This window comes from Carassius auratus, chromosome 36, assembly GCF_003368295.1.
Source record: "Carassius auratus strain Wakin chromosome 36, ASM336829v1, whole genome shotgun sequence".
Classification (NCBI taxonomy): Eukaryota; Metazoa; Chordata; class Actinopteri; order Cypriniformes; family Cyprinidae; genus Carassius; species Carassius auratus.
In genome coordinates, this window is record NC_039278.1 from 7,526,621 (window position 1) to 7,553,392 (window position 26,772).

The 26,772-nt window shown below is 39.0% G+C and overlaps 2 protein-coding genes, 1 non-coding gene and 1 pseudogene across 4 annotated transcripts; 2 read left to right on the forward strand and 2 right to left on the reverse strand.

Moving 5' to 3' along the window:
• Positions 1–6,900: 6,900 nt before the first annotated feature.
• On the reverse strand, positions 6,901–14,011 carry LOC113055112 (dolichyl-diphosphooligosaccharide--protein glycosyltransferase subunit 1-like). The gene is made up of 10 exons (XM_026221106.1): positions 13,637–14,011; positions 12,869–12,933; positions 11,914–12,220; positions 10,179–10,388; positions 9,764–9,956; positions 9,582–9,681; positions 9,350–9,488; positions 8,213–8,332; positions 7,889–8,134; positions 6,901–7,811 (listed from the first exon to the last, which is right to left on the reverse strand). Exons 1-10 carry the CDS (start codon positions 13,868–13,870, stop codon positions 7,629–7,631), a joined length of 1,797 nt encoding a protein of 598 aa, XP_026076891.1. The 5' UTR covers positions 13,871–14,011; the 3' UTR covers positions 6,901–7,628.
• Positions 14,012–18,024: 4,013 nt separating this feature from the next.
• LOC113055114 (guanine nucleotide-binding protein-like 3) lies at positions 18,025–21,881 on the forward strand (annotated as a pseudogene).
• LOC113055734 (small nucleolar RNA SNORD69) lies at positions 19,364–19,440 on the forward strand. Its single transcript, XR_003277573.1, has one exon. It is a non-coding gene; the product is annotated as a small nucleolar RNA SNORD69 (small nucleolar RNA).
• A 26-nt stretch (positions 21,882–21,907) lies between the features above and the next one.
• On the reverse strand, positions 21,908–26,428 carry LOC113055113 (glycosyltransferase 8 domain-containing protein 1-like). Of its 2 annotated transcripts, none has more exons than XM_026221107.1 (10): positions 26,338–26,428; positions 26,029–26,076; positions 25,797–25,895; positions 25,499–25,709; positions 25,312–25,420; positions 25,130–25,214; positions 24,288–24,400; positions 23,777–23,943; positions 23,480–23,592; positions 21,908–23,385 (listed from the first exon to the last, which is right to left on the reverse strand). In XM_026221107.1, the coding sequence occupies exons 2-10, from the start codon at positions 26,042–26,044 to the stop codon at positions 23,201–23,203; spliced, it is 1,098 nt and encodes a 365-aa protein (XP_026076892.1). In that variant the 5' UTR covers positions 26,045–26,076; positions 26,338–26,428; the 3' UTR covers positions 21,908–23,200. The 2 variants fall into 2 exon arrangements, with proteins under 2 accessions (XP_026076892.1, XP_026076893.1); XM_026221108.1 differs by having other exon boundaries at positions 26,248–26,361.
• Between the last annotated feature and the right edge of the window lie 344 nt (positions 26,429–26,772).

The following is a 26,772-nucleotide window of genomic DNA, read 5'->3' on the forward strand; positions in this document are numbered from 1 at the left end:
CTCTAGTGGTCAGAGAGCAATGTTTTCAGCTCCCACAATGCTCTTGGGACCAGAGGGACAGGATGCCAATTATAGGGGGTTGTTAGGGTGGAATGGTCAAAACAAAAGATTGAGAGCGTGTAAAGTATATGCAAAGTTTCAGTAGCTACTACAACAGTTAGAATACAAGTTACAAATCACAAAAGAAAGAAATCTTATTCATGTTTTTCGAGAGTAAAACCTTGTTAGCCGCATGTTAAAAGGGTGACAAATGATGACCTGGGCTGTGCTAAACCAACTTAAACCGCGAAAATTACTGACAGGAATTTACAAACTCATAGAATTATTCGCACACTGCAGAGGGAGTAATATGCAAAAGTAATAATAAATAAGTAGTTATGAATATAGTGGAAACCAGGAGTGAGCCACGCAAAGGGAAGAGTGGAAAATCACAATTAGCTGTAGTCTGCATTTTGTAAATCAAACACGAAATGAAAGAGAGAGAGAGGGAGAGCGTGAGGCACGATTCATGGATGGAATGTCCCAGGTGGGAATCCCGAAAGCTGCAGAGGAAGTGTGCTGAGTTTTGGCAGGAAGAGGGCGCTGGGAGGGGTGGTCCTGACTGTGGGAGGGTGGGGAGTTTCCTGATATTCCTCTTAACTGGCTCCAGCTCGCGGGTTTTCTTCACTTCCCTGACCGTCCACTAACACACGTCCAGCTCACTCTCAGCCCAGCATTCCTGTCAGCACTCATCCTTCCAAAACCCCTACAATCTACGTCCAGCTACGACTCCTTATTTTCTGTTATCATGACCTCTATATAGAACTTTAAGCACTGTATACTGATTGTGTCATGGTGTAACGAAAATAAAAATCATCGGCAATAACTGTTTAGTATTAATAACTGTTTGTAGGTCTTCATAATTTAGCCCTAAAGTTTGTGGTTGTGTGATTCTATGCAAATGTCCACTTTAGGGTTATAATTCGTTTTTTTATATTTTCTAATGAAACTATGTGTTATTTGAACAATTACACCTTATTGAGCCATCAATGTGGCAATATTTGGTTTTAACGAATTATACAGAATCCCAAGCACCACAAAACCGATCGTCCCCACAGCCGCGTACAGCCTGTGTTCTCAGGCTGGTGCAGGTGGAAGTGAACTTCAGATGTTAGAGGACAGCATGACCGGCGGTCTGGTGGAGGGTTAAATAAAGAGTGAGACGGGAAGCAGCCGGCACAGGAGGTCACTTCCTCTCTGTCAAACACTCCAAACCTCAGGCCTGATCACGTGACGGTGGGCAGCACACCTGGCCTCACCTCCACGCTCCGCTCTGACAGGTAGAGGGCAAATAGTTAATGCTGAAGCGCAGGAGAGAAAAAGTAGAGAGGGATAAGGAGAGAGAGAGGATGAAGAGAGGTCATGGAAAGATGTGGTGAAGTGTCTGGGGAGGTGAGAAGGAAAAATCCTTTTGTCTGTACTGAGCTCAGCAGACTATCTAAGTTTCCTATCAGCAGTCGAGTAGCGGAAAAAAGCTGCCCTGGAAAACAGAAGGTTAGACTTGCGGCCAATGGGAAGTGACCTTGCCCTACCAATAATCTGTCCAAGTTTGTGCAACTAGAAGTGTGTGTTATTGCATGCACACAGATGGTTATGGTTGTGAAGACATTCAGAAAGTGTCAAATATGTACCGTCATATATATATGTGTGTGTGTGTGTGCTCTTGTTTTGTGACATATCAGGACACAACTCTGTATAATGACACAGGTGTTACAAGGAGAAGGTGACTTATGAGGACATAACCCATGTCCCCATTTTTCAAAACGCTTATTAATCATACAGAATGAGTTTTTTTTTTTTGAGAAAGTAAAAATGCACAAAGTTTCCTGTTAGGGTTAGGGTTAGGGGTAGTGTTGGTGAAGGCAGATAGAATATAAAGTTTGTACAGAATAAAAACCATTACGCCTGTGGGATGAACACACTTTTCACAAAAACAAATGTGTGTGTGTGTGTGTGTGTGTGTGTCGTTGTGTCCTGATAGGGAGCTGGGTTGAAGCTATTTTTGGAGTCATGCTGAGACAAAGAATAACACTTACACACTCATGATAAAAACCTTAGACAGGGATCCAACACAGCCATACTTCTTCCAGAGATGAAACAGGGGGCTGACTCCTTCTCAGAGCCCAGGGCGGAGGTGCTTTGATGGGATGCCATGTGGCAGAGATCAGGGGGTCTTCGCTGGAGCTCTGGACAACAGTAACACAAATGAAGCGGAGCGCAAAAGGATTAGACTATGATTAACACATGTCTATTATGAAACCATACACACATGAAAGTAAAGAAAGTGTAAAGTAAAAAAAAAAAAACTGGTACTAGTGTCTTGATATTTTTTGAATGCTCTGGTATTCAGACACTTTAAATGTTGTTTTGAAGCCACTGTATAGATTATTCTCAGCTGAACATCTAGAGACACAGGCAGAATTACTCTTTTCTATCTTCCTCTTTCTTCCGCCTGCCCCCAACTTCTTTTGGAAAGAATGTGTCTCTCGTCACCCAGGACCCAGGATCACCGTCAGAGCTCTCCCTCTCTTCCCCTGTGGTGTCTGTCTATCTGTCAGCCGGACTCCTCTCCTCCCGCTGCAGCTGTGAGGAGGAAACAGACCGGTCCTTTGTGTCCCTCTGTTCCTGCCGTCCCTCGTCTTTTCCCGCCGTGATCACACCTGGCACCTGCGCAGCGCACCGCTCACCTTTCATCCTGCTCTCTCGAACTAAAGCTCGGTCAGTGTGCAGTGACCGCTGGACGGGCCAGTGCCTGTGTCTCTCACACAGGAACAAATCATATTATAAAACGTGTTCAAAATAGTAAATAGAAAATCTGGTTACACACTATTTTGAGGCGTCCTGGCTGTAGTGTATTTGCACAAACAAGTACTGAGTGATATTAATAAAAAAAATGTACTTACAGGTTTAGGGTTAGTTGCTTGTAGTTATGCATAAATTACTATTAATACTATAGTAAGAGCATGTATAACAAGGACACCTTAAAAACGAGTGAAACTGAAAATCCCATTTCTTTTCTGTTGATATCAAACACCGTCTTTCCAAACTCTAAGGTGTTTTGCCACAAATTCATATTTCTTTCTCATGACAGAAGCTTTCATCTTCAACAATGTGCAAAGTAAAACTTTGCAAAAGAAAACATGAGCCATTAATAAGAAACAGAATTGCATCGATGATGGTTTGAACCAACTGTTATATGCTTTGTATAGTGAACTATTGGTGCAAATAATAAATAATTTCCATGCTAGATTTGAAGGATTTTATGTAACCTTTTGTGCAATAAGTTGCTGGTTGACGTCAAATGTAAAAATCTGAATCTGGTGATAGGGGAAGAAAAAAAAACAAACAAGTGGTTGGTTTCAGGGGCAAATGATTACAATTTGATGAAAGGTTATGATTCATGTCATAGATGATTCAAGTAAACAGGTGTTTTCTGTTAGTAAATGGAGTGCTGTGTTAACCAATCAGCACCCAGGACCAGGATGCTTCAAATGCATTTAATTACAGAAATAACACATTTGTTCTGAGAAGACATGGTTAGTGAGCAGAATATTCCTGTTTGCCGGCCCAAGCCAGGTGCCACAATGTAACCTTTCAAAAACACTCCTTTCATGTAGTTGCTCAGCTTGAGGTTTTCTGACAGAGTTTGTGTGTGTGTGTGTGTGTGTGTGTGTGTGTGTGTGTGTGTGTGTGTGTGCGCGTGTCATGGAGTGCGGACAGTGAGGGTGGTGTCTCTGTCACCGTGGTGATTTATGAGCGTGCTCAGTTGCAAGCTGCACAGTGCAGGATATTGTTCTCTGACACTGACGGGTCTCTCTGCAGACTGTCAGGACGTGTGTGTGTGTGTGTGTGTGTGTGCAGGGGCTGCAGGTGAGCCCGGGCTGGCACAATCAATCAGCGGCGGGTCAGTACAGTCCTGGGGCCCGGGACCACCTCACACTCGCCTCTGTTGTGGGCACTCTATCACTGATGAACACCAGCCAAGCTGGGACTCTTTGTCTGGTGCAGGAGTCTTCTTGAGCATCTCGAGCTTTCTGCCTGGGCTTTGAGAAACTGTCATTGAACTCTTCAGCTTGGATCGCGTGTGCACCCCTCCTCCACCCTCCACCTCCCCCAACACCTCACATCCACCTCTCTTTCTCTGCATCTCAACTTTCATTGTGCACCACATCAGGATACAGTACTGCTGGTGGATTCCGGTTTCAAACAGAATTTAAGCTCCGGTCTGATCAACAGCTAAACCGCAGCCTTGGCAGGAGCTGTACTGTATGTTCTAGATGAAGCACTGATGGAGGGGCTTCACCTGTAACGACCCTCCAACTGGAAGTCAACGTGTGTGCGTGCACGGGCTTATGATGTCAAATACCTGACATTTGGCTCCAAATCAAGATGTGTGATGAAAAGTTGTTTCTTTGAGCTGTATGGTATGAGAGGCTGCGCTATATCAGTCTGTATGTATAATGCATTATGAAGGAAATCATAATGTACAATGTAACACAATGATAATGAAAGTTTCAAATGCATTATAATATTAGCAGATTCCTTGTAACACCTGAAATTGTTTGTTGTGTCCTTTAATGTATTTTAATACATGCATGTACATTCTAAAGGTGTAACAATTAATAGAAAATTGTTTTAATGTATTATGACTGTGGTTACAGTTATTCTCAAGATCATATGATCTATTGCAAGGCATAATTAATGCATTTAAAATACTTTTATAGTGCATTATTTAGAAAAGCTTCAAGTAAGGTGTTACCGTAATTTATTCCTGTGATGCAAAGCTGAATTTTCAGCATCATCGCTCCAGATTTCAGTGTCACATGATTCTTCAGGAATCATTCTGTGATGTTATACTGCTCATTTCTTATTATCAATGTTACAAATAGTTTGTGAAAACTGTGATCTGTCAAAAAAAAAAGAAAATCTTAAGAAAAAAATAAATAAAATAATAATAATAATAATAATAAATATATATATATACTGACCCCAAACTTTTAAATGTTAAAAAAAATAAATAAATAAATAATTACTAAATCAGGTCATGCACAGTAATGTCATTATTGCCCATGTGCAACAGAATACTCTCACTTCAGTATGACCCAAACTAATGTACTGACAGATGTTATCAAGTTCTGGAACTGTAAACTTAAAATCTATAGCAAGAGTATGTAATGTACATAAAAACACACACATGTATATAGCTATTCTTGAAATGTTTCTGTTTGTGTGCTCTGTTCGGCATTCACACATGCCCTTGACTTTCACAAAAGCCATTTCGACAGCATTTTGTCTGCGAATGTGTGAGAATGAGCGTTTGGCAGGGTTTCCCACCCTCCGCTGTGAAACACTAACCACAAACACAGAGTGCGTGCCATTGTAAGGGTCCGGTCGCTCTAAGCATCAGTGCTAACAGACATTGTCTTGGTTTCCCTCCAGTGTGTATTTTCAGAATGATTATTGTACAGCATGTACAATATGTCTACGTTATCATGGAGACATTGTTATTTCGGCACAGGAAATGGCCCTGCGCTGACCTGTGATGACCTCATGAAGGTGATGACCTCAGGTTGGCCTTTGCCAGCTTCTTGGGTTTGGCTGAGAACTGGATCCTGGACAAGATGGTCTAGTCCTGTATAGAAGCACTTAGTAGGACGCTCATTTTAATGACACAGAGCTATAAAATAGTGTGAAAATGGTCAACTCCAACCCTGTATGCAGTGGTCAAACCCAACGTATTGACATTGGTTTTTTCCCCTTACTTTGTACCTCAGAGGGGTTTTTTTTTTTGTCCACCCGTCTCTTAAGGACTGAGCACAGGTCTGGGGAGTTTTCCGCTGTTTTGTGCCCCGAGTCACTTAGTTATCACTTTTGCCTTATGGCAAGGTGCTCCAGTATGCTACAATAGGCATTGTTCCTTACCAAACTGTCTTTGGATGGTTGGGAAAAGATGTTTTTGTACCATTCTTTATTCATATCTGTGTTCTTAGGCAAAACTGTAAGTGCATCCACTGCCTTGGGTGAGAAGCAACCCATGAATGGTCTCGGCCTGACAGAGTGATCTGAGAGAAACACTGACATGATGTCTGCTGGTCCTTTTGTGGCAAGATGGCGGGGATGTTTTTGGGATTAAGTACATTTTCATGGTGAAGAGGGATCTGACGACTCTTCATAACATTCCGGAGTATATGCAAACTGCCATCATAAAAAACTGAGACGGCAGACTTTGTGAAAATTAATATTTGTGTCATTCTCAAAACTCCTGGCCTCGGCTGGACACGTGCTAATAGTGCCCTCCTGTGGTCATAACATGCAAACGCAGTTTCTGTCACCAGCACACCAAAACATGAGCTACAAACATATCAAAAAGCAAGAATAATAATTGGTTTTGGGAATATGCTAATTCTAAACAGACCTGATTGGTAACTGGGAGTTTTTTTGCTAAAAAGAGATTTATTACACAGTAATTATACAGCTTTATATAGAGAGAGAGAGAGAGAGAGGGATCTTCTGACACTGTGGCAGCAATATTTAACAAGTAATACAAATATTGTGGCTCATCTATTGCATGCATAAACAACCACTACTATAAAAGTACCAGATAAACTGTTATCTGTTGTGTTGCAATGTATTCAAGTGTCAATTTCTCACATCCCAAAACATCATCATGCTTGCAGTTTTGCTTCGGAACAAGACACAGCACAGATATTTTATGTTTAATGGGAAGATTATATTTATGGAAACAATGAGTGATTATAGAAGTTTTTTTTTTTTTTTTAGTTAGATGTAATGTCAGGTGTCTTATGGCCTGAAGTAGAAATGTTTTTTCTTCTTTTGCAAAAAATAAATTCACATCACAGGTCTGGTTTCCCACCTTATTTATTCATGGACTGAAAACGTTTCACCATCAAAATTGGTCACATTTACCCTTGGCGTACAAAAATCAATCTCATTCATGTCATTTTACAGTAGAAATTAAATGCATCATTTACAAAAAAAAGAAAAAAAAAAAAGAAAAAAAAAAAGAAAAATCACAAGAAAACATGAAATAAAACCCCAGTTGAAAATTTACAACCATGAGAACATCAGCGGCAACCATTTCAGCATCTGATGTCCATAATCATGTTTAGGACAGGGCAGATCATTTTCTATTCTCGCACTTTCTTTTTTTTTTTCGGGGGGAAAACAACAAGTGCAGATGTTTTTCAGGTGAGAGCCAATTTCAATTCACACCCAACTCCAAAACTGCAAATGAATATTAAAAGGAACCGGTCTGCTGGATTGTGTGAATGAAGACTGCATTAGACATTCAGAAACTTGAAACTAAAAAAAAAAAAAGATTCTCCATCCGAGTACACACATAAAACCCTCTCCCAGTCACACACATTCAGCAACACAAAACAACATGCACATCCTGCAAAAATCACTCTCACGTCCCACGAAGGCCCAAACATGATGTTCACAGAATGACACACATGGTCTGTGAGTGTACACTATTGGTCTGTCAGTCCAGTCTGAGTGCAGGAGACGGTTTCGGAGGGCAGGGACTGTTTCAAGGCCCCCTGGAGACTGGATTTCTGAGGTTTGATTTACAAGGCATCCAGAAGGCTGTCGATGCGGCTGACAAACTCTTGCCTCTTGCCCGACAGGGCTTTATCCGAGTCGATGTAGGCGTCCTTCTTCACCTTCCCGGCCACCAGGCGCTCGGCCTCCTGAGAGGATCTGCTCACCAGGTCCTTCAGCTGGCCGTCCAGCTTCTGGATCTCTCCAACCTGCAGACGGAGAGAACGGAAAACATTTAGAGCCCGCGGCGGCATTTTGGGAACACGTTATAAAAGCTATGCTTTACTTTTTCGGCCAGATCGGAGCCCTCTGCTTTGAGACGGGCTTGTAATGCACTGATGTCACTGGTGAGGGTGCGGTGCTCCGCCTCCAGGGTCTTGCGGCCGCTGTTCAGTGCTCCGGTATCGCGGGACTGCTTGTAGCGGTTCACAACCTCGTCCATGTGGCGGTACAGACCGAGACGCTTGTTCACCAGAGTCAGGACCTGCTCGGTGATGGAGGCCACCTTCATGCGCACCTCTGCTGCTGGATCCTGACGGAGAAACAGACAGCTCCGTTCACAACGGGACACCTTCGGTCACTTCAACAATACTGTGTGCTCCAGACGCACCTTTGTGATGGAGAAGTCGAGGCGCACGTAGATGATGACGGTGAAAAAGAGGATGTAGAACACTCCCACCACTAACAAAGGCTCCTGCAGCATCAGGATCTTGTTGAAGTTGTAGTGAACCTAACGAGAAAGACAGTTAATGCTCACTTTTGGGAACACTCAGTTGGTTCCCTTTTTGAACAAGCACACTTTCGCTGACTTTGCATGCACTTCAGATCCACTGGAAGAATCTGAGCTACTGAGCAAACGCACCAGTACTTCATGAAAACAGCATAGAGCGCCCTCTGGCGGCTGTAGACGGTAATGTTTTCTCTTGGTTCACGTCAAATACATTTTGATAAGTCGCAGGACCAGCCAAACTATGAAAAAAAGTGTGATTATAGTCTGGAAAATATGGTATTTTAAATAATGTACAGCCAACTACGTGCAAATGGTGTGTAAACATTGTTTTTGACAAACTAAGGCACTGCATTTTAATGCACATCCATAATAATATTTCATAAGTTCAACTTTGGATAAAATGCAGTGCTCATCACTTATTCCTTATTCATATTAATATTCAGTAATGCTCTTCAAAATGAGATGCTAGTAATACATAACTGCTGTGAATATTACAAATCATAGCAAAAAAAAAAAAAAAAAAAGCTTCTCGTCTGGAAAAACCCTGTGCCACCAACACATTCTCAAGTGCCACCAACTTGCAATTTTCAGAAGTGCATCTGGCACTTTTTCAGCTGGCTAAAAATGCATTAAAAGACAACCTCTAACTTTTTTATTTTTGCAATATACCGGAGCCAAACCGGAGAAGGGATTCCAGAAGCTTCCACAGCATTCCTGGACACATAACTTCAGTATTAAGTCACACTAATTGTGAGTTTGCACATGCTTCCGATTTAGGAAATTCTGTAATTCATTAACTATGAAATCTGGTGTTTTCCGAAGCATTTGTGATTCCGGAGAACAGTTTTCGGGAAGGAAAACTTCCTTGAACTTTTGCCATCTGGCCGGCGCTTCAGAGCCGCAAATACCAGGACAGTCAGGCACAAGAACAGCTTCTTCCCCCAGGCAATCTACCTCATGAACAGTTAAATGTTCCCCGCTTTCAGGTGCGAGGTTTCTGTTCAAGTCTTATCTTACCACTACATCCTGAATGTGCTGCTCCACCAGATTGTTCTTGGTGGCCACCAGCACAGGCCTGCCGAAGGTGTCCAGGTACGTGTAATGCAGCTCGTCCTGACTGCGGCTGATGGGGTAGGGAGTGTCCACCTGGATATTTCTGGGGAGAACAAGAGTCCCGTTAAATCATCACTTCAAACCTGATGAATCTGATTGTGAGATATGCTCATGCTGAAGCATAACAGATGCTGACCTGGCTCCTTCAGGAAGGATCAGTTTCACAGTCAGCTGGTCAATAACCTGGTCATCATAGATATGATCCACCAGACGCATTTTCAGGGCATACTGATCCCCTAAAGGACAAAAAGGATGCATGCCATTATTTAATTTAATAGGGAATGTTTTGAATCTGTTAACCTGATACCAGACACCCACCGAGATTGTAGAGATATTCATAGCTGGGAAGATTATAACCAATGATGTAATGCGTTTTCCAGCCGCCGAACAGCGGGAAACGGGGACGGATTTCAACCTCTACGGAATCGTCTAGAACTTGGAGGTGAGAGGTGGAGATGTTCCCGATCTCATCGCGGTAATACACATCCTGAGCAGAGGCCGGGAGGATGGTCTGCAGGAAGACACGATGAGAGCTTCTTCTACTTAATCTGCTTTAAAGCGTCATTTAAGCTTCATGTGATGGAAAAGAAATTAATAATAATAATAGCTCTGACCAAAATGGATTTAATTAGAGTCGGCTACTGGGACGCCATCTTCAGAGGAGCGAGTATGTTTGATCAGCTGTCATTTAGCATTTTAGAGAATGAATACAATTAACAGAGAGTTACGACACCTTGAAAGATTTGACTGATGAGATGCCGCTGTCAGACTGTCTCTGGTAGTCGTAGCGGGAGAAAGGCCCCTTCAGGTGAGCACCGGTGTGTCTCAGGTCGATGGTTTCCTCCACAGCGATGTTGCCCCAGTGCGAGACCTCGATGGTGCGCGTGATGCTGCTGATGGTGAGGAACGGCGTGTTGTTCTCATAGTGGATCTTCATCTCATCCTGCAAACCAGCGGTTTTCAAAATGTTACACACTGCCATTTAAAAATAAGGTCAGTAAGATTTTTTTTTCTTTTGAAAAAGTTAATTTAGAATAGAAAATGAAAGCATTAAATTGGTCAAAAGTAGTAATCGACCGATGTTGTTTTTTGACAGCTGATACCGATATCATGGAAAGCAGGGGGGGACAATAACCGATATAATTCTTTTTATTTTTAATTTATTAAGAAATTAAACAAAAAATAAGTGTAAAATAAACATACCTTAGATGACAAAGTATTTTTCACAAATAAACATTTAATTTAACTATAATTAAAAAGTACCGTATTTTTCGGACTATAAGTCGCACCTGAGTATAAATCGCATCAGTCCAAAAAACAAGTCGCACTGGACTATAAGTCGCATTTATTTAGAACAAAGAACAATAGAAAACATTACCGTCTACAGCAGCGAGAGGGTCCACTAATGTATACTACAGGAGCACTGAGCAGCATAGAGCGCCCTCTCGTGGCTGTAAACGGTAATGTTTTCTCTTGGTTAATTTCTCTTGGTTCATGTCAAATTAATTTTGATAAGTCACACCTGACTATAAGTCGCAGGACCAGCCAAACTATGAAAAAAGTGCAACTTATAGTCCGGAAAATACGGTAAACACTAACTAACAGGGCACTCAGTATTCTGGGAAGTTTGTGTGCATTGGGAATCATATTTTCCAAATAAAGCCAGAGTAAGAATAAGCGATCATGCTGGATAAAAGTGCCGACTTCACAAGATCTCACAGCTGGATTCAACCACGTTTGTAAGGTTTATGAAATTAAATGTTCATTAGCAATTCAAAGGTTTGTTTAAATGATATAAATGCGTATTTGCTTAATGCTGACAGCAAACGAGAAAGTTTTATAATGTTTGCCTTTCTATTACAAATATTATATAAGCAATCGTTATAATACTTTTTGCATACATTAATTCCTTTGTTCAACCGTTCTGATTATTAGACAGACTTCTATCCGTATTAGAACGGTTAACAACGATAGTAAAAAAAGAGAGAGTGTGTGAGCACTGTTCACTCAGGGGCTGCCTTTCTCAGCGGCATCAAAATAAAAGTCCTGCCTGGAACACATCGGCACAATATTGTGAAACAGAAAAACTTATCAGCTAATGCCGATATTTGAAAAATGCTAAATATCGGCCGATATATCGGTCAACCACTAGCCAAAAGTGACAGTAAAAGATATTAATGTTAAAAAAATTATTTAAAATAAATTTCAATTAAAGAAAAAAGAACTTCTGAAGGATCATGCGACACTGAAGACTGAAATAATGATGCTGAAATTCTTTAAAATATATATATATATAATAATAATAATAATAATAATAATAAATCAAATAAATGAGCTTTGTTGAGCAGAAGAGAAAACTATGACTGTCCCGGAACATTCTGTAAATGATTTCCATAATTACCTGGTAATGACAATATTATCATCATGTAAACATACAGTACAACTCCGTGGTTATTATGGTCATTCACCTGGCTGAAGGGAGGAACGTCTTTGAACGGTCCATATTCGATCGAATCTTCGCTCTTGGTGGGGTTGCCCAGCTTGGTGTAGCTCTCCACGGTTTTGGAGGCCAGGCGGACGCGGGTGGTCTGGGAGCGGGTGGGGTACGGGGAGTACAGGTAGTGGTTCCCCTGGAAGACCACCAGCTGTTGCTCGGCCTGCGTGATGTGAGAGGGGAAGGGCTTCAGCACGTGACTGAACACGGTCTCAACCTTCACCCGCAGCTTAGCACCCGGAGCGAGAGACGACGGTAACTGTGCCTCGAAGAATTTACCGCTGCAGAAAGGGACCACAAAAACGTTTGAGCTGTAAATAATATACGCGCACACACAAACACCTCCAACCAAAAGAAAACAACAACACACAATGCTTTATCTGATGCCTACAGATCACTGCATGATTAATCACTTTTTAATTGTTATAGTGATCTCAAAGGGGTTATATCCCCCAATCAGAGAGGCTCTCTTAAATACATGCATTTGATGCACAGTGTTTTACTTAATCTTGTAAAATCTGGCAACCACATGCACTTGCTCTCTCTGCACTTGAGGGGGAAAAGAAGAAAAGAAAAACATGCATGTTGAAAACATTTGAAAGTTTAGTGGTCGCCATTGCAATATTCTGCTCAAATTAAAGCTAAACAGCAGTTTGTGCTTATTCTAGAAGCCACTTGTGCTATTTGAAAAAATAAAAATAGTGTGCAGTGGAAATCACTTTTTCCTCAGATAAAGACCAGGCAATGTAAAGTTTACATATAGTGTGTACAGTGAACATGATAAAGACAAAAAAACTAGAAACTGGTGCATAGTTTGAAGTTGATCGCTCATTTGTTTTTCAGAGACAGCACTTATTCGTTTTATATATATATATATATATATATATATAGTTTTTTTTTTTTTGTCACACTAACACTACTAGTTTTACCTTTGGCCGTGGAGAGTTGTCTCTTTCAGCTCCAGGCTTTCGTCCTCATCTTCCTCCCCCTTTACCTGGTGAAGATAAAAACTTGCCTTGAAACCAGAACAACTTAACATGCATCATAAAGAAAAACAGGGCAAATCCATCCATAACCCTAAAATAAGTTAAGGTTTAAATCCAAGCCCTTTGTCTACAGGTGAATGTCGGCTGCCTGCAAATGAGCTCTTGACGTGTTGATTCAGTGCCGGTCAAAAACTGATTATGCACACTTAAATCAAGAAAGCCAAATGACTCTGGACAGTACTGCAGTAGAGAGAGAGAGCACGGAAGTGAGCTGTGCATCCAGAGCTTACGTGTCACGCTGGCCCTGACAGAGCAGAGCGGAAGTGCACTCAACACTCACTGCTAATGCCAACTACTAGATTAAACACCCCAAAAACGCTAAGTGCATCATATTAGAATTCATTTAAAGTATTGATTTGAACCAGCATTACATCTTAACTACGCTAATTAAGTGTTCGTCCATAATCTGTGCAAATTTAGCAGAATTATTTGGCTAGGTCAGGTTACCGGTTGCACTAACCATTGTGTCTGTGCTAAAAAAATACTGTTCAAAAATAATGCATCATGAATAAATGAGCACTAACTAATAAGAGTTAATAGTGCACGGGAAATGTTACAGCACGATGTAAAACAGAGTCCATCAGTCGTGATAGCTAGCTAGCCTTGTCTACAGGTCAAAGTCGCAATGGATTTCATATTTAATTGACTCACAGATGCACCGATGAAAGCGAGGTGCGGCGCGAGCTCGGCCTCCAGCGCGAGCGTCAAGGTGCTGACGCGCGCGGTTCCGTGGTTTGCGAGCTGGATCTCCGCCGTGATCTTCGCGAGGTGCGAGCTCAGGTCCAGCGTGCGCTTCACGTCCTCGTTCACCAGCCCGTCCGCGCACACCGACGCGCAGAAAACACACGACACCAGCACGAAACCCACCGCACCGCCGCTCCACATGGTCTTGTCTGTATATGTTGTGTTTTGGAGGTCACTGAATATAATTAGGTCTGTTTAACGAACGTGTTTGCGCGTGAAGTGAGGCCTCGCGCTGCAGAAGCTGCTCCTGAAGGATGACGCTTCATTCATTCCCTCCGGAGTGACGTCACCAACAGGGCGGAACGACTGAACCATAGATGTTTATAGATAGATGCCTCATTAGCGACTGTTTCTATAGGCTTTATACACATGAAGACTCTACCTATAGAAATATCTATGGATTGAGCCTACATTTCAAAGGAATAAGGACATGGATGCTTTATCCTGCTATGATAAAACTCAAAAGTTTGTGGAGTAAACGGGGATAAAATGTATAATTACACCCAGCAAGGATGCAAACTGATAAAAAGTTACACATCTTGTTACAAAATATTTATATTTCAAATAAATGTTGTCGTTTTGATCTTTAATCACCCAAAAAAGCAAGTTTCCATAAACAATTAAATATATATATATATATATATATATATATATATATATATATATATATATATATATATATATATATATATATATTCAATTCAATATATATGCAATTCAATTCAATTCAAATGAGCTTTATTAGCATGACTGTGGAAAACAATGTTGCCAAAGCATCAACATATTATATGTAAATAATAAAACAAACAAACAAAACATATATTTACAAATCATGTCATATGTAGCATAGTAAATATAAATAAATAGATAAATAAACACAATTTATCCTAATAAATGAATAAATACAGTCGGTCTCTCTAGAAAATTAGCTGACTCTGGCGTTGTGAATAGCTAACACATATTTAGCCGCTAGTGCAGCTGTACTATCATCTTCTCCCAGTAAGAAGAACATTTTCTCAGTGTCGCTCAGTTCAGAGAATGATGGAATTAAAATTTCTAATCTGGGCAGAAAGGTTTCTCTTATACTGGTGTGTGTATATATATATATATATATATATATATATATATATATATATATATATATATATATATGTGTGTGTGTGTTTGTTTTTGTGTGTGTGTGTGTGTGTGTGTGTGTGTGTGTGTGTGTATATATTTATATATATAATTGTCAACATTTACTGTGTGATACAACTTAAAATAACTATCTCCTATGTTAAATTAACTTTATTCCTGTGATGCAAAGCTGAATTCTTCAGCATCATTTATACTCTTCAGTTTGTCATATGATGCAGAAATCATTTTTTATGATTATTTGCTCACAAAACATTTCTTATTGTAGTAAATGTTGATATTATCATTGTCACTACAATGATGAAAACACATTATATTGGGAAGGTTGACGTGATGCTGAAGACTGGAGTAATAATTCTGAAAATTCAGCTTTTCATAACAGGAATAATTTACAATGATTAGAAAATATATTCAAATGTAAAAAAAAATAATTTAAAACTGTACAGATAAAAATGAAATGCTACTGTTGCAAATAAATCCATATAAGCATAATATTACAATGGTGTATATATATATATATATATATATATATATATATATATATATATATATATATATATATATATAATGAATTATAAAATATTATAAAATATATAATATAAAATATATATTTAATTTGAATCTATATTTCAGGAATGTTTAGATGATGTATGCTCTGTCAAGACCCATCCTCCACAGAGTAGGTCACCCTAAAGACGGTCTCAGTCCAACAAAACATCACACCAGACACTTTGACAGTGGAGGATCAAAGGTCAGAAGGGTTTCTTCCAGATGCAGGTAAATAAATAATTCATACAGGCACTTATGTGTGTAAACTGTCTGTCTCATATGTGCACATGACACCAAGATAAATATTTCAATAAAGTAATCCTGTTCATCTTCTGTAGAACACCACACCATCGGTCATAACTGCGTCCCTCGTTCAGCTCACACTGGACCCCTCAGAACGGCTGGTCCTTGTGTTGGACCATAGATGGACAGATCTGTTGAGAATTGCCCGTGAACATCTCTTGGCAACGCACCATAGGAGCAAGGATCTTCTTAAACAGGTCGAAAGCTTGTTTTTTTTTTCTGTGTTTTCCACAACTTTAAATTGTATTATTATTATTAATATTATTGTAGCTGTTGTTGTTTAATCTACAATTGTAAATTATTTAATTGATTTCCATTTGTTGAGTAAAACATCAGAAGTATTGGCCTTGTTTACACTGTACTTTAGTGTGTTAATTAATTGTATTGACTCTATTGTTATTTTATCTTGCTCAGTTTTGTAAACACTAAATGTTAGGAATGGCTATTATTAAACTCTGTAAATAAATATTTTATTTAAAATACTCTACCAGTCAAATGTTTTTCAGCAGTAAGACTTTTAATGTTTTTTGAGAAGTCTCTACTGCTCACCAACCATGAATTTATTTGATCAAAAGTACAGCAAAAACAGTAGCATTTTAAACATTCTATATATATATATATATATATATATATATATATATATATATTAGGGGTGTCCATGGTTAACCGGTTAACCGATTAACCGTTAAAAATTGCGTAACCGAGTGAAACATTTTGCTCGGTTAAGTGACGTCAATGGCGTGCATTGAATTTAGTTGTAATACATTTTTGCACCACCAGAGACCGCCAGAGCGCTCCCAGACATTTGTAATGTCCACAAGAAGAAGTCATTTTTCTAATATGAAGCGGGCAAAAAAAAGTACAGCGTTGGAGCACTTTAAAATTGAGAGTGACGGGGCAAAATGCAAGTATTGCAATACAGTGCTTAGATATACTTCAAGTACAACTTCGTTGTTGTAATCTCAACAGCCAACACCCGGGCATCATTAGGCCGGTCAGGACTCACTGGATGCGTGGCGATGAGCGAAAGCATCTCAGCTGCGTGGCGTGTCTGTTTTTAATTCGGCTCCCATGTTAACAGGTTAGAGCTTGCCGACTGCCTGCGTGAGACGCGCGGCTCAGGCGCGGCTCGACGCGTGCATGCTAGAAATAGAACTGACGCCTTGTTGGAAGCGTTTCCAGGCAAAATATAATAGGAAAATATGTTTATATGTCATTTTGTACACAAATACATATTAATTCATGACATTTTGATATTTGAAAGTCTATAGGTTGACATAAATTCAGATATAAATGTAATAAAAGAAAATAATTATCGATTTTCAAATATTGTACCTGTCAAACATATCATAGTCATAGCCTTAGCGAGGCGGCCGCGGAGCCTGCTTGTTACCTTCGCCTAAACACGGAAAGTTACATAACCATTACTAGAGCCTGTTCCTTTATAACATAGCCAAAGGTGGGTGTATATTTGCTTTATACATTTTAGGCTTATTCTCAAATACAGATTGTGTTAGTGGGCGGGATTATTAGGTAGTTTTAATAGGACAATTTGACCGGAGAGATTAAATTTTGTCGGACATTTCTTTTTTTAATTTTTTTTGGCCAATGTCTGGAAATTACCGGACAACGGAAACCCTGGCGCACACTATGGTTAACCGATTATTAACCGCTAAGGGCCTCGGTTAACGGTTAATGAAAAACTTGAAAATGTGCAGCCCTAATATATATATATATATATATATATATATATATATATATATATAGAATGTTTAAAATGCTACTGTTTTTGCTGTTTTTTTTTTTTTTTACATTTTCATCATCAACATTTTTCATCTTTATCATCACTTTTAATCAATTTAAATCATCCTTGCTAAGGAAAAGGCATTAATTTCTGTCATTTCTTTCCCCCCAAAAGAATGGTATAATCTATATTGTTAAGAAAGCTTTTTATTTCAAATGAATGCAGATCTTTGGATCTTTCTATTTAAAGAATCCCTGGGGGGGTTAAAATATTGATGGTGTTGTTTAATAATCTATGATTATTTTATGTATATTTATTTAATTATTATATATTTTGGTAAATTTTTCTTTTCATTTTTAAGTATATTACTCTTTTTATATATTTTATATATTTTTCTATATTAAAAATAACTATTCCCTATTATAATGTACGTTTATCAAGATTGTTGCACATTTTGTACATCCTACAATAGAACAGTTATTACAATATTTATTTTATATGTTCACAAAGTTCGTTTATTATATGTTAATCATACTTAAAGTGTATCTAGATGAAAAAACGAATACAAACTCATTTTATAGTATTTGTGGCCGAGACGGGATTCGATTTTACTCGTCCCGCCTCCCTGGAATTTCCTTCGTTCCTATTGGTTAGTCAGCGCTCTACACCTATCCGCGACTGGCCCCGGGGAGTGGGGGGAATAAATTAACCCTTAACAGTGCGGAAGTGGAAGTGAGGAATAGAGACACGTGTTGCGCTGTGTGAGAGAGGAACGCGTGCTTGAGCGTCGACGGACATGAAGAGACCGAGTGAGTATATAATCTCAAATAAATTAAAATATATAAATAACACGCGTTAATTACAAACCCAACGGAAATCATTATGTCAAACAGTTACATAAGGATGTAATAAACCTTCGGCAGTAGTAAAACACACTGACAAACTCACGTGTCTGTTTTGTAGAGTTGAAGAAGGCGAGCAAACGTCTGTCATGTGCCAAACCCTTCAAAATACAAAAGAAGGTAAGCGGTTTTTACTCTCAATGCACAATATATAAGTGAGCAGAGGCCTCGGATGCGACCTTGCTCTTGTCAGCAAACTAAAACTTAAAATCGCTTGCAAAAAGTACCATGCTTTTACCATGGTGTTCATAGGAGGGTTAGTGAATGTGTGTAAAACAATGTGATACTTTTACATACTGTTTGATACATATATATGACATCACATTATATATTACCTGTATTTTTTAACGTTCCGCTAAAAGTTTGGGGTCAGTAAGCTTTTTTGTGTGTATGTGTTAGTGAAAGAAAACTCTTATGCTCACTTTAGAAATCCTTTGAAACAATATAAATGTCTTTAATGATACTTGATCAGCTGAATGTCTCCTTGCTAAAGAAACATTAATTTTATGAGATTTTTTTTTAATGATCCCCTATACTATACTATATTTCTATACTATTGGCGTGAGTTTAGCAAAAAAACAACAAAGAGATGGATTTCAAAGTTCGGCAGATATTAACATCTCAAGGTCTCCGTTTTACATCAACAGAGGAAGCAGAGAGGTATCAATGCAGTTCTGGATCACAGCAGAGCAGCTTCTGGTTTTGGAAGAGCCTGTCTCCTGCAGACGCTTGGCTGATGCTGACGAGAAGGATGCTGAGACCATGCTTCAAGTTGGGATCGTCGGTAAGATTTCTTGTCATTTCTACGGACCACAATAACCTAATGAGGCACTGCTGACAAATAATCCAAGTCATTTTTCTTTTTTATCTTGACTTCAGGTTTCCCTTATGTTGGAGAGATCAGCATCATCAATAGTCTGAACGAGATCAGAGTATGTCACGATGGTGTACAGAGAGGATTGACCAGGTACAGCTTCACTATTGGGTGTCCTTGCAGCAGTGAATTTGAAGCATGATGAACTGTATTGGACTGACCAAAGCATGAAGTCTTCAATCAATCCAACACTGAGCTTCAAATCCCACAATGCATTTCTTCTGGCACTGCAAGGCACTGATGTACCGTCTCAATAACATTCTCTCCCCCCACCTCCATGTAGACGCAAGCAGGAAGTGCATATTACTAAGAGGGTGAAGATGATTGATAGTCCGGGTGTGGTGGTGTCCTCAGGAGCCTGCAGGTGGAGGAGAAGGAGGAGAGTCCACTGGAAGCGGTCAGAGCTCTGCTCAAATGTAAGGAACCACTGCTCATCACATCGAAACTGGAGATTTGTGGCTTAAGTTAATGTCTGTAAGCTTTGAAAATATATTTCTCCCAAAAAAGGACTAAGGACTTACTCGTCCTTATGTTGGTCTAATTCTGTATGAGGTTCTTCTATTTAACACAGAAGAAGAAATTTTGAGGAGTAACAGTGACCAAACAGTTGATAGACCATAATGACTTCCACAGTATGGAAGAAAACACTATTGAAGTGTATACTGTGAAGTGATTTGGTCCCAGCTAACGTCTCTGTTAACGCTCAGACATCATACTCTCCTGATTTGGTTCTGAAGGAAGTGGCTGGAATTTTTTCATTTTGAAAGCATCCACATCACTTCTGACCACAGTATGAGCCAGTTTGAGACAAACTACAGGGTAATTGATCGGGCAGATTCTAAAATCAAGGGACATTCATATAAAAACTTCAACGGGGGTCAGTTTACTGTGTTTGGAGGGGGTTAAGTTTCTTTTTAAGCTCATACTATAAGACAATCTTTTCTCATGTGTCTCTTTCAGATAATGTTACAGTATAATGTCCCAGACTACAGAAACTCCTAGGGTTTTAACCGCTTTTTTTTTTTTTTTTTCAAAAAACGAGGCTTCTTGCAGAAAGGAGGTGTTCCTCACACAGAGCTGGCAGCCATGACGTTCCTCTGTGACTGGACGGGGTGAGTTTCAGATGATGTGATGCTGTAATAACACTGTTAAACCTGAATCAGCAGTTCTGGCCTGTTGTCTCTGTCTTCCTAAGCTTCGTGTGATGTTGTTTTAGGCCAAAACTGAGTTACCACAGCAGAGCTCCAGAGCACCAGGGCCTCCCCCCATACCTCGCTGATGCCATCGTGACTGAACTGAGGTCAAATCTGGGTTTGGACGTAGTGAGGAAGGGAAACGAGAATGTTATGAAAGGTGTGTCTGAGATTGGAATGATTTGAGCCTCTAATGATAAATCCGATTAGTTTTGATATGTCGTGGTGTGGAAATTAAACAAAGTGTACTCGTCTTCAGGTGTGCGATTCCCCAATTTAGTGAGCAGTATAAGTTTTAACTCAAGGGGGCCCACCACTGCTGTGCTCAATGTCAGTGTGTTACCTAAAGAGACCATAACAACCACAGCAGATGAGAAGGAGATGGATGTGACCTTCAGCACAGGTACTTCCTATGAGAGACTACAGATCAATCAGTAATGATGTTTCTCAATTATTTTATCAGAGACGATGAGAAATGATGAGTTTGTTGTTCACATAAGTCTTTGATGACCTTCTAGTCCAACTCTGATCTCAGAAACACTAGTAGATTTAATATTCACAAGCCATATCTGATAAATGTGATTGTTTCTCAGAATGCACATTTAACGAATCTTTGGGGTTCAAATGCAACTTAACATCTCTCGTACTGTCATTTACTTAAGTAAACTTATGTTTACAGTATGCATTTACAATACCACAAAGCATTGCATTGGGAGACACAATTTTAAGTGTAACCAAAATGCATTTAACATGATGCCATTAGATTAGTTTGATGTGCTAAATCATATCCAGTATTTCCTAACTCGTCATTTCAGTTTGATGATACTTTGATATATTTGATATTTTGATTAAACATAAAAAAAAAAATTAAAATAAAAACTTTTGTGGATGAATCGTTCACAATAAGACCAATAACATGCATTCGCAAAATAGGGTGAAGTTTCATTTTTATGCCAACTGTAAATGCTAATTTTTTCAACAATTTGAGTGTCAAGTCAACAGTGTTTTGCCGTCCATCCATAATTCTTATTTTGACTGATTTCAGGAGTCTGGAAACTCCAGTTTCAGTGATTGTGACAGAGATTCAGGAATCAACAAAAAAGAGAAAAGGTATGTTCTCTGATTTGCATTTATGGACTTCATCTTTGTTTTTGATGTAACTGTCTTCCGAAAGTCTCAGTTGTTGTTTTTTTTTTTTTTTTTTCTGTAGACAAACCAACTAAAAAAGCAAAGTTTGTCTCCGTCAACATTGACCTTACTTCAGTACAGCACAACAATGAGGATGCATATGATTTCTACACAGATTTTGTGTAAGATTTCACCAGCATGTACAGATACCTGTGGACTGAGAGAAATCAGCTTATGAAACGGGACTCGGCTGGAGTGCATAATATGTGATCTCTATGACTGTTTGTATTAATACATAATAAAATGTATTGTTTAACTGACTAAATCAAAGGTTAAAAGTCTTACATTGCATACAAAACATACTGAGTTTTATTCATACTTGTACAAACTGGCATATTTTCCCCTTCAGGTTGAGGACAAGTAGTTGGCTTGCTCAGTAACAGCTAATACATGGAGAAGAGAGAAAAACAAACAAAACATGAATCCACAGAAATGTGTCAAATACAGAAATTCTGAAATGTCAGCTGTCACAGGTTTGTGTCTAAAAGGGTTACTCTACGCCAAAATGAAAATTGTCAATCACTTATTCCAATGTCATTCCAAACTCATTAAAATTCTGTTCGTCTTCGGAATACAATTTAATATATTTTGGATGAAAACCAGGAGGCTTGTGACTGTCCCCTTGACTGCCAAGAAAGTTACACTGACAAGGTCCAGAAAGTATGAAAAAAAAAAAGTCAGATTAGTCCATCTGCCATCAGTTGTTCAACTGTAACATTACGAAGCGACGAGACTACTTTTTGTACGCAAAGAAAACAACACAATGAATGTTTCAACAATTTGTCTCTCCATATCACCATAATACCTTTAGGAAAATATGAGTTGAACGCAAGCAGCTTACGCTCTTATGTGTCAGCCGCGCCACAAGGACACCTTGCATTCAGTTCAAAATAAGCGATACGGTGACGTGGAGAGACACGCCTTTTTTTTTTTTTTGTAAAAAGGAATATTCTCGTCACTCGATAACATTTACGGTTGAACCACTGATGGTGGATGGACTAATCTAATAATGCTTTCATACTTTTCTGGAGCTTGACAGTCTAACTTGGCAGTCAATGGGACAGTCACAAGCCTCTCAGTTTTCCATCCGAAATATCTTTGTGTTCCGAAGACGAACAAAGCTTTTAAAGGTTTAGATCAACATGGGGGTAAGTGATTAATGACAACATTTTCATTCTGGGGTGGAGTATCCCTTTAAGCCCTAAAGCAGTCTATAATATTTAATAATGGAATGGAAATTTTAATTTAGAATGAAGTGGGTCCACAGTTTCACCCAATTAAAAAAAAAAAAAAAAAAGACTTGGGTGTAGCATACAAAATGTTGATTTTAAAAGTACCATAAATGGTTTAGTGTTATTACTCTGTCATTTGACAGTGAACGCTGAGGTAGTCCATTGGTGTTGAATGTCCCCTCATGGCGGTTGTTCTGTTCCAATGTTGCTCCCAGTATCTTAGGTACTCGTAGGTTTCATGAAGGTCCCGTATTTTGGCATCCTTTAAACATCCACGAACAAAGTCAAATATCTGCGACAGAGCCCATCCATCAAAGTGATTACTTTTCCTTCATGTAGCCCAAACCAGAGTTTATTTTTCCTCAGCATGTCTTCGGATTGGGTGGAATTTGCCAGTGGGATCTGGAATGTACCATTTGTCCCAAATGTCAGAATAAGTCGAGGATCTTCCCCAAGGTTTATAATGTCCGTTCCAGTGGAGAAGTTTGGCAGCCTTAACAAACTGAGGTGAATACCGATTACCAGCTCCTGTCGCCCCTAGAAACATAAATATCCACAACAAAACAATTGGTTACTTAGAGATTTACATAGGCCCTTTACGTTTATGAACTAGTCTTGATAAATTTCTCACCGAGGTGTCGGACGTTCCACAGTGGATCGATGTTTGAGTGGGTCTTGTAGAATACAATGAGCATAGGTGGCGTTGTGATGCTGTCTGCTAAAGTCTTACTGTAAAGGTCCTCCCTAAAACAAAACAACCCCACAAAACCATTAACAGCCCTCAAAGGGGACTAGACCTGGACTAAAGAGATTTAGAATGGGCAACAGATTTGTTGAAGATCTTAAAGACTCAACAGAAATGTTAAAGACATTTTTTTGAACGGTTGTTGTAGTTTCCAATAACATAAAACACAGAACACAAACTAACTTGGCATTGCGCTCCATCCAGATCTCAAGCTGCCTGCTGATATTCTGCTGCTTCCACTCAGTTAAATTGGCCACAAAGACTCCAGGATTAAACGAGCAAGTGTTCGCTTTCATTCCAAGCTTCTTGATCGCCTCTTTTTTGAAGTCCAGAAAACCAATATAGCTGTTCTGCAGCATGTAAAATAAATATGCAAATCCAAGTGAATATAGAAAATAGTTATGGAATATGTGCTTTGGTATTCAAAGCTGTATGACCAAATTTGAATGTTTGACTTATGAACAATTTCATACCAGAGTCACTGTATATAATCACTTTATAGAAAACAAATGGGTTTATATGTTTAAAATCCATATGGCAATATTTGGAAATGAACTGCATAAGTCTAAATAAGAAAACAAAAACATCCTGTTCTGTATTTGAATTTTTCTCCATGCATCTTCATCAGTAAAGTAATAATATTCTGATGAAGTTCTGTGTACAGTGTGTATTCTGGAGTACTGTAGGATCGGACCTGATTTCCTGCTCCTCTGACGATGCCTTTAGAGAACGCGGAGTCACAGTCCTCTGAGAAAGCTGCAGCGTGTCCCAGCTTAATACTGGTGTCGAAAAGCTCCTGAATGTCCCCTGAACCACAGGATAAAAATGCAATCAATCAATGCTTATAACTGTTACTTACTGTATTTGAATGGAACCTGCACAGTATCACACTATTTCTGCAGCATGCATAGATTCGGTATGCGTTCATTACACAGATGGCCTACATGTAACAAAACATTTTCAATTCTGACCTTTTTATAGCCACCTTAGGATTGTAAAATTAATTGCACGAGTTAGTGAGTTAACGTTGACAGCCCTCATGTAAATATAAAACTTGATGCCATGCCAAAAAAAAAAAAATATATATATATATAATACATCTTATGATAAATCACTTGTATTCCTCAACTATAAGTAGCTTTGGATAAAAGCGTCTGCCAAATTAATGAATATAAATGTAATGATGTACGGTTTTAAAATAATGCACCACAAATAACTATTATGTTTAATATAGTAAGCATTTTTTTCTATAATCTACATATTTATTATTATAATCCAGCCCTAAACTTCTTGCAATCTTTCATTAATTTAATTTAAATTATATAGTTTTCTTTTTTTTCCCCATTTATGAGCACTCCTTATTCATGTAGACTTGACAGTGATAGTGCCTTGCTGTGAACATCGTAGAGCAAAGTTACATATTCAGAAATACATTCAAAAATATTGAGGCGAGGACAGGTGTTTTTCTTATTCTAGAGACTATTAGACTGGACAAAACCCTATAACCAATACAAATAATAACATTACACACTTCACCTTGTACAATAACATCATCATCCAGATAAATAGCTTTCTCTGCATCCGGCAAGAAAACCGGCAGGAAGAATCTAGCAAAGGTCAACTGGAAAAATAAGATGCATACATAATTATGATACATAATTTCAGTTTCCACAACACCAAACACTCTTATTTAAATAGAAGCACTTGCAATTGATTACCGGCTTCACTGCCTCCAGCTTCTGAGGATCGCTAGAAATCTTTCCTGCGAGGATCTTCAGATCAAATATGATAATTTTGTGCTTCAAGTCAGTCTTACTCAACCATGTTCTGGAATGAGAAATAATCATGTTAATCATGAAACATTATATTGTTTAATATACGGCGGTAATGCAGTACAAGGTGCACCTGAGATGGACCACCGACTCATTTAGTGTCACTATATTGAACACTACATTGGCTTTGCTGTTGCGGTGGATGCTGTTCATGGCAGTGACGGCAGCTCCCAGTCTCTCCTCTGGAGCGGTGATGACCACAGGAATCTCATCTCCTGACCTGATGACCTCATGATCCGACAGGAAGTCCGTCTCGAAGGGCAGCACCATCCCAGGAGCGGTGTCTGCAAACACACAGGAACATCAGTGAGCTGGAGCACTTCATGCTGCTTAAAAACTTTTACACTTCACTAACATTAATATATTCATACCTTGATTCTCTTGCTTCAGGAAATCATTGAGATTCAGCAGATTTCGATGCAAAATAATTAAAAAGGCGACGAGAAGCAGAACAAGAATGGCCACATTCACTGGGAACGACAAGATATCAAATAGAAGTTGTCAAATATTTAAGTAAAATAATTTTTTTATATATATGTGTGTGCATAGACTGCACATATTAATATCAGATAACAATATATACACATATATTGTTTAACTCACCTCTTCGTACAGTCATGGCACTCGATCAACAGCACTTGATTTGAAATTCTGGATCAAAACAAACACTAACATTACTAAACAGCAAAGAAAACAACAGAAATATGTATTTAGCTGAGGGCTTAGTGGAGCATAAAACAAGCAGGTTACATTTTAAATCATACAAGGAAAAAAAATGCATTTTGGCAAAGAAGAAACTTTTAAACAGATAAAACGCAAAACCATGAAAACTGCTGGTGCTTTGCTATAATGAATGGACTCTATTCGGCTCTTCATCCAAAACGCCAACTCAACATCAACAAGTCCAGTTACCCTTGAGTCCTGCAGAGAACACGCCACAGCCGAAGACAAGACCTCTCACTGAAACGTGCTACATTGATAGAGCAAGCAGCTTTTGTCCTTCCAAAGACCGACAGCAGCAAGAGCCAATAGAATTCGAGAGTGTTCTGTGACGGAGAACTTCATTGGCTTGGCCAACTAAACGAACCGCCCCCTTCACAGGACGAGTCAATTCTTTCGAGACTTCAATCTGACTAGGAGTGGTTTTGTTGTTTTATTAAACCTATTTTTTATTTTATATATATATATATATATATATATATATATACTGTGCAAATGAGTATGTGTGCAATGTTTGGCAATGTACATACTTTTTACTATGAATATAAGAAAATAGAATGAAAATAGAATAACAAGACTCGTTTCGGTCATGATTCGTGGTAATGTTACTTGAAGAAAAGAAAGAGT

What these genes read in the sequence shown, in the direction of transcription:
- LOC113055112 (XM_026221106.1), bottom strand. Translation starts at nt 13,870, where the DNA reads ATGTGGAGCGGCGGTGCGGTGGGTTTCGTGCTGGTGTCGTGTGTTTTC. An exon ending in CATCAGTCAAATCTTTCAAG is followed by an intron (nt 9,957 to 10,178) that starts GTGTCGTAACTC and finishes GTCTTCCTGCAG; the next exon opens with ACCATCCTCCCGGCCTCTGC. An exon ending in TGAATATCTCTACAATCTCG is followed by an intron (nt 9,682 to 9,763) that starts GTGGGTGTCTGG and finishes TTTGTCCTTTAG; the next exon opens with GGGATCAGTATGCCCTGAAA.
- LOC113055113 (XM_026221107.1), bottom strand. An exon ending in TGGATGGAGCGCAATGCCAA is followed by an intron (nt 23,593 to 23,776) that starts GTTAGTTTGTGT and finishes GTTTTGTTTTAG; the next exon opens with GGAGGACCTTTACAGTAAGA. An exon ending in GTGGAACGTCCGACACCTCG is followed by an intron (nt 23,386 to 23,479) that starts GTGAGAAATTTA and finishes TTATGTTTCTAG; the next exon opens with GGGCGACAGGAGCTGGTAAT.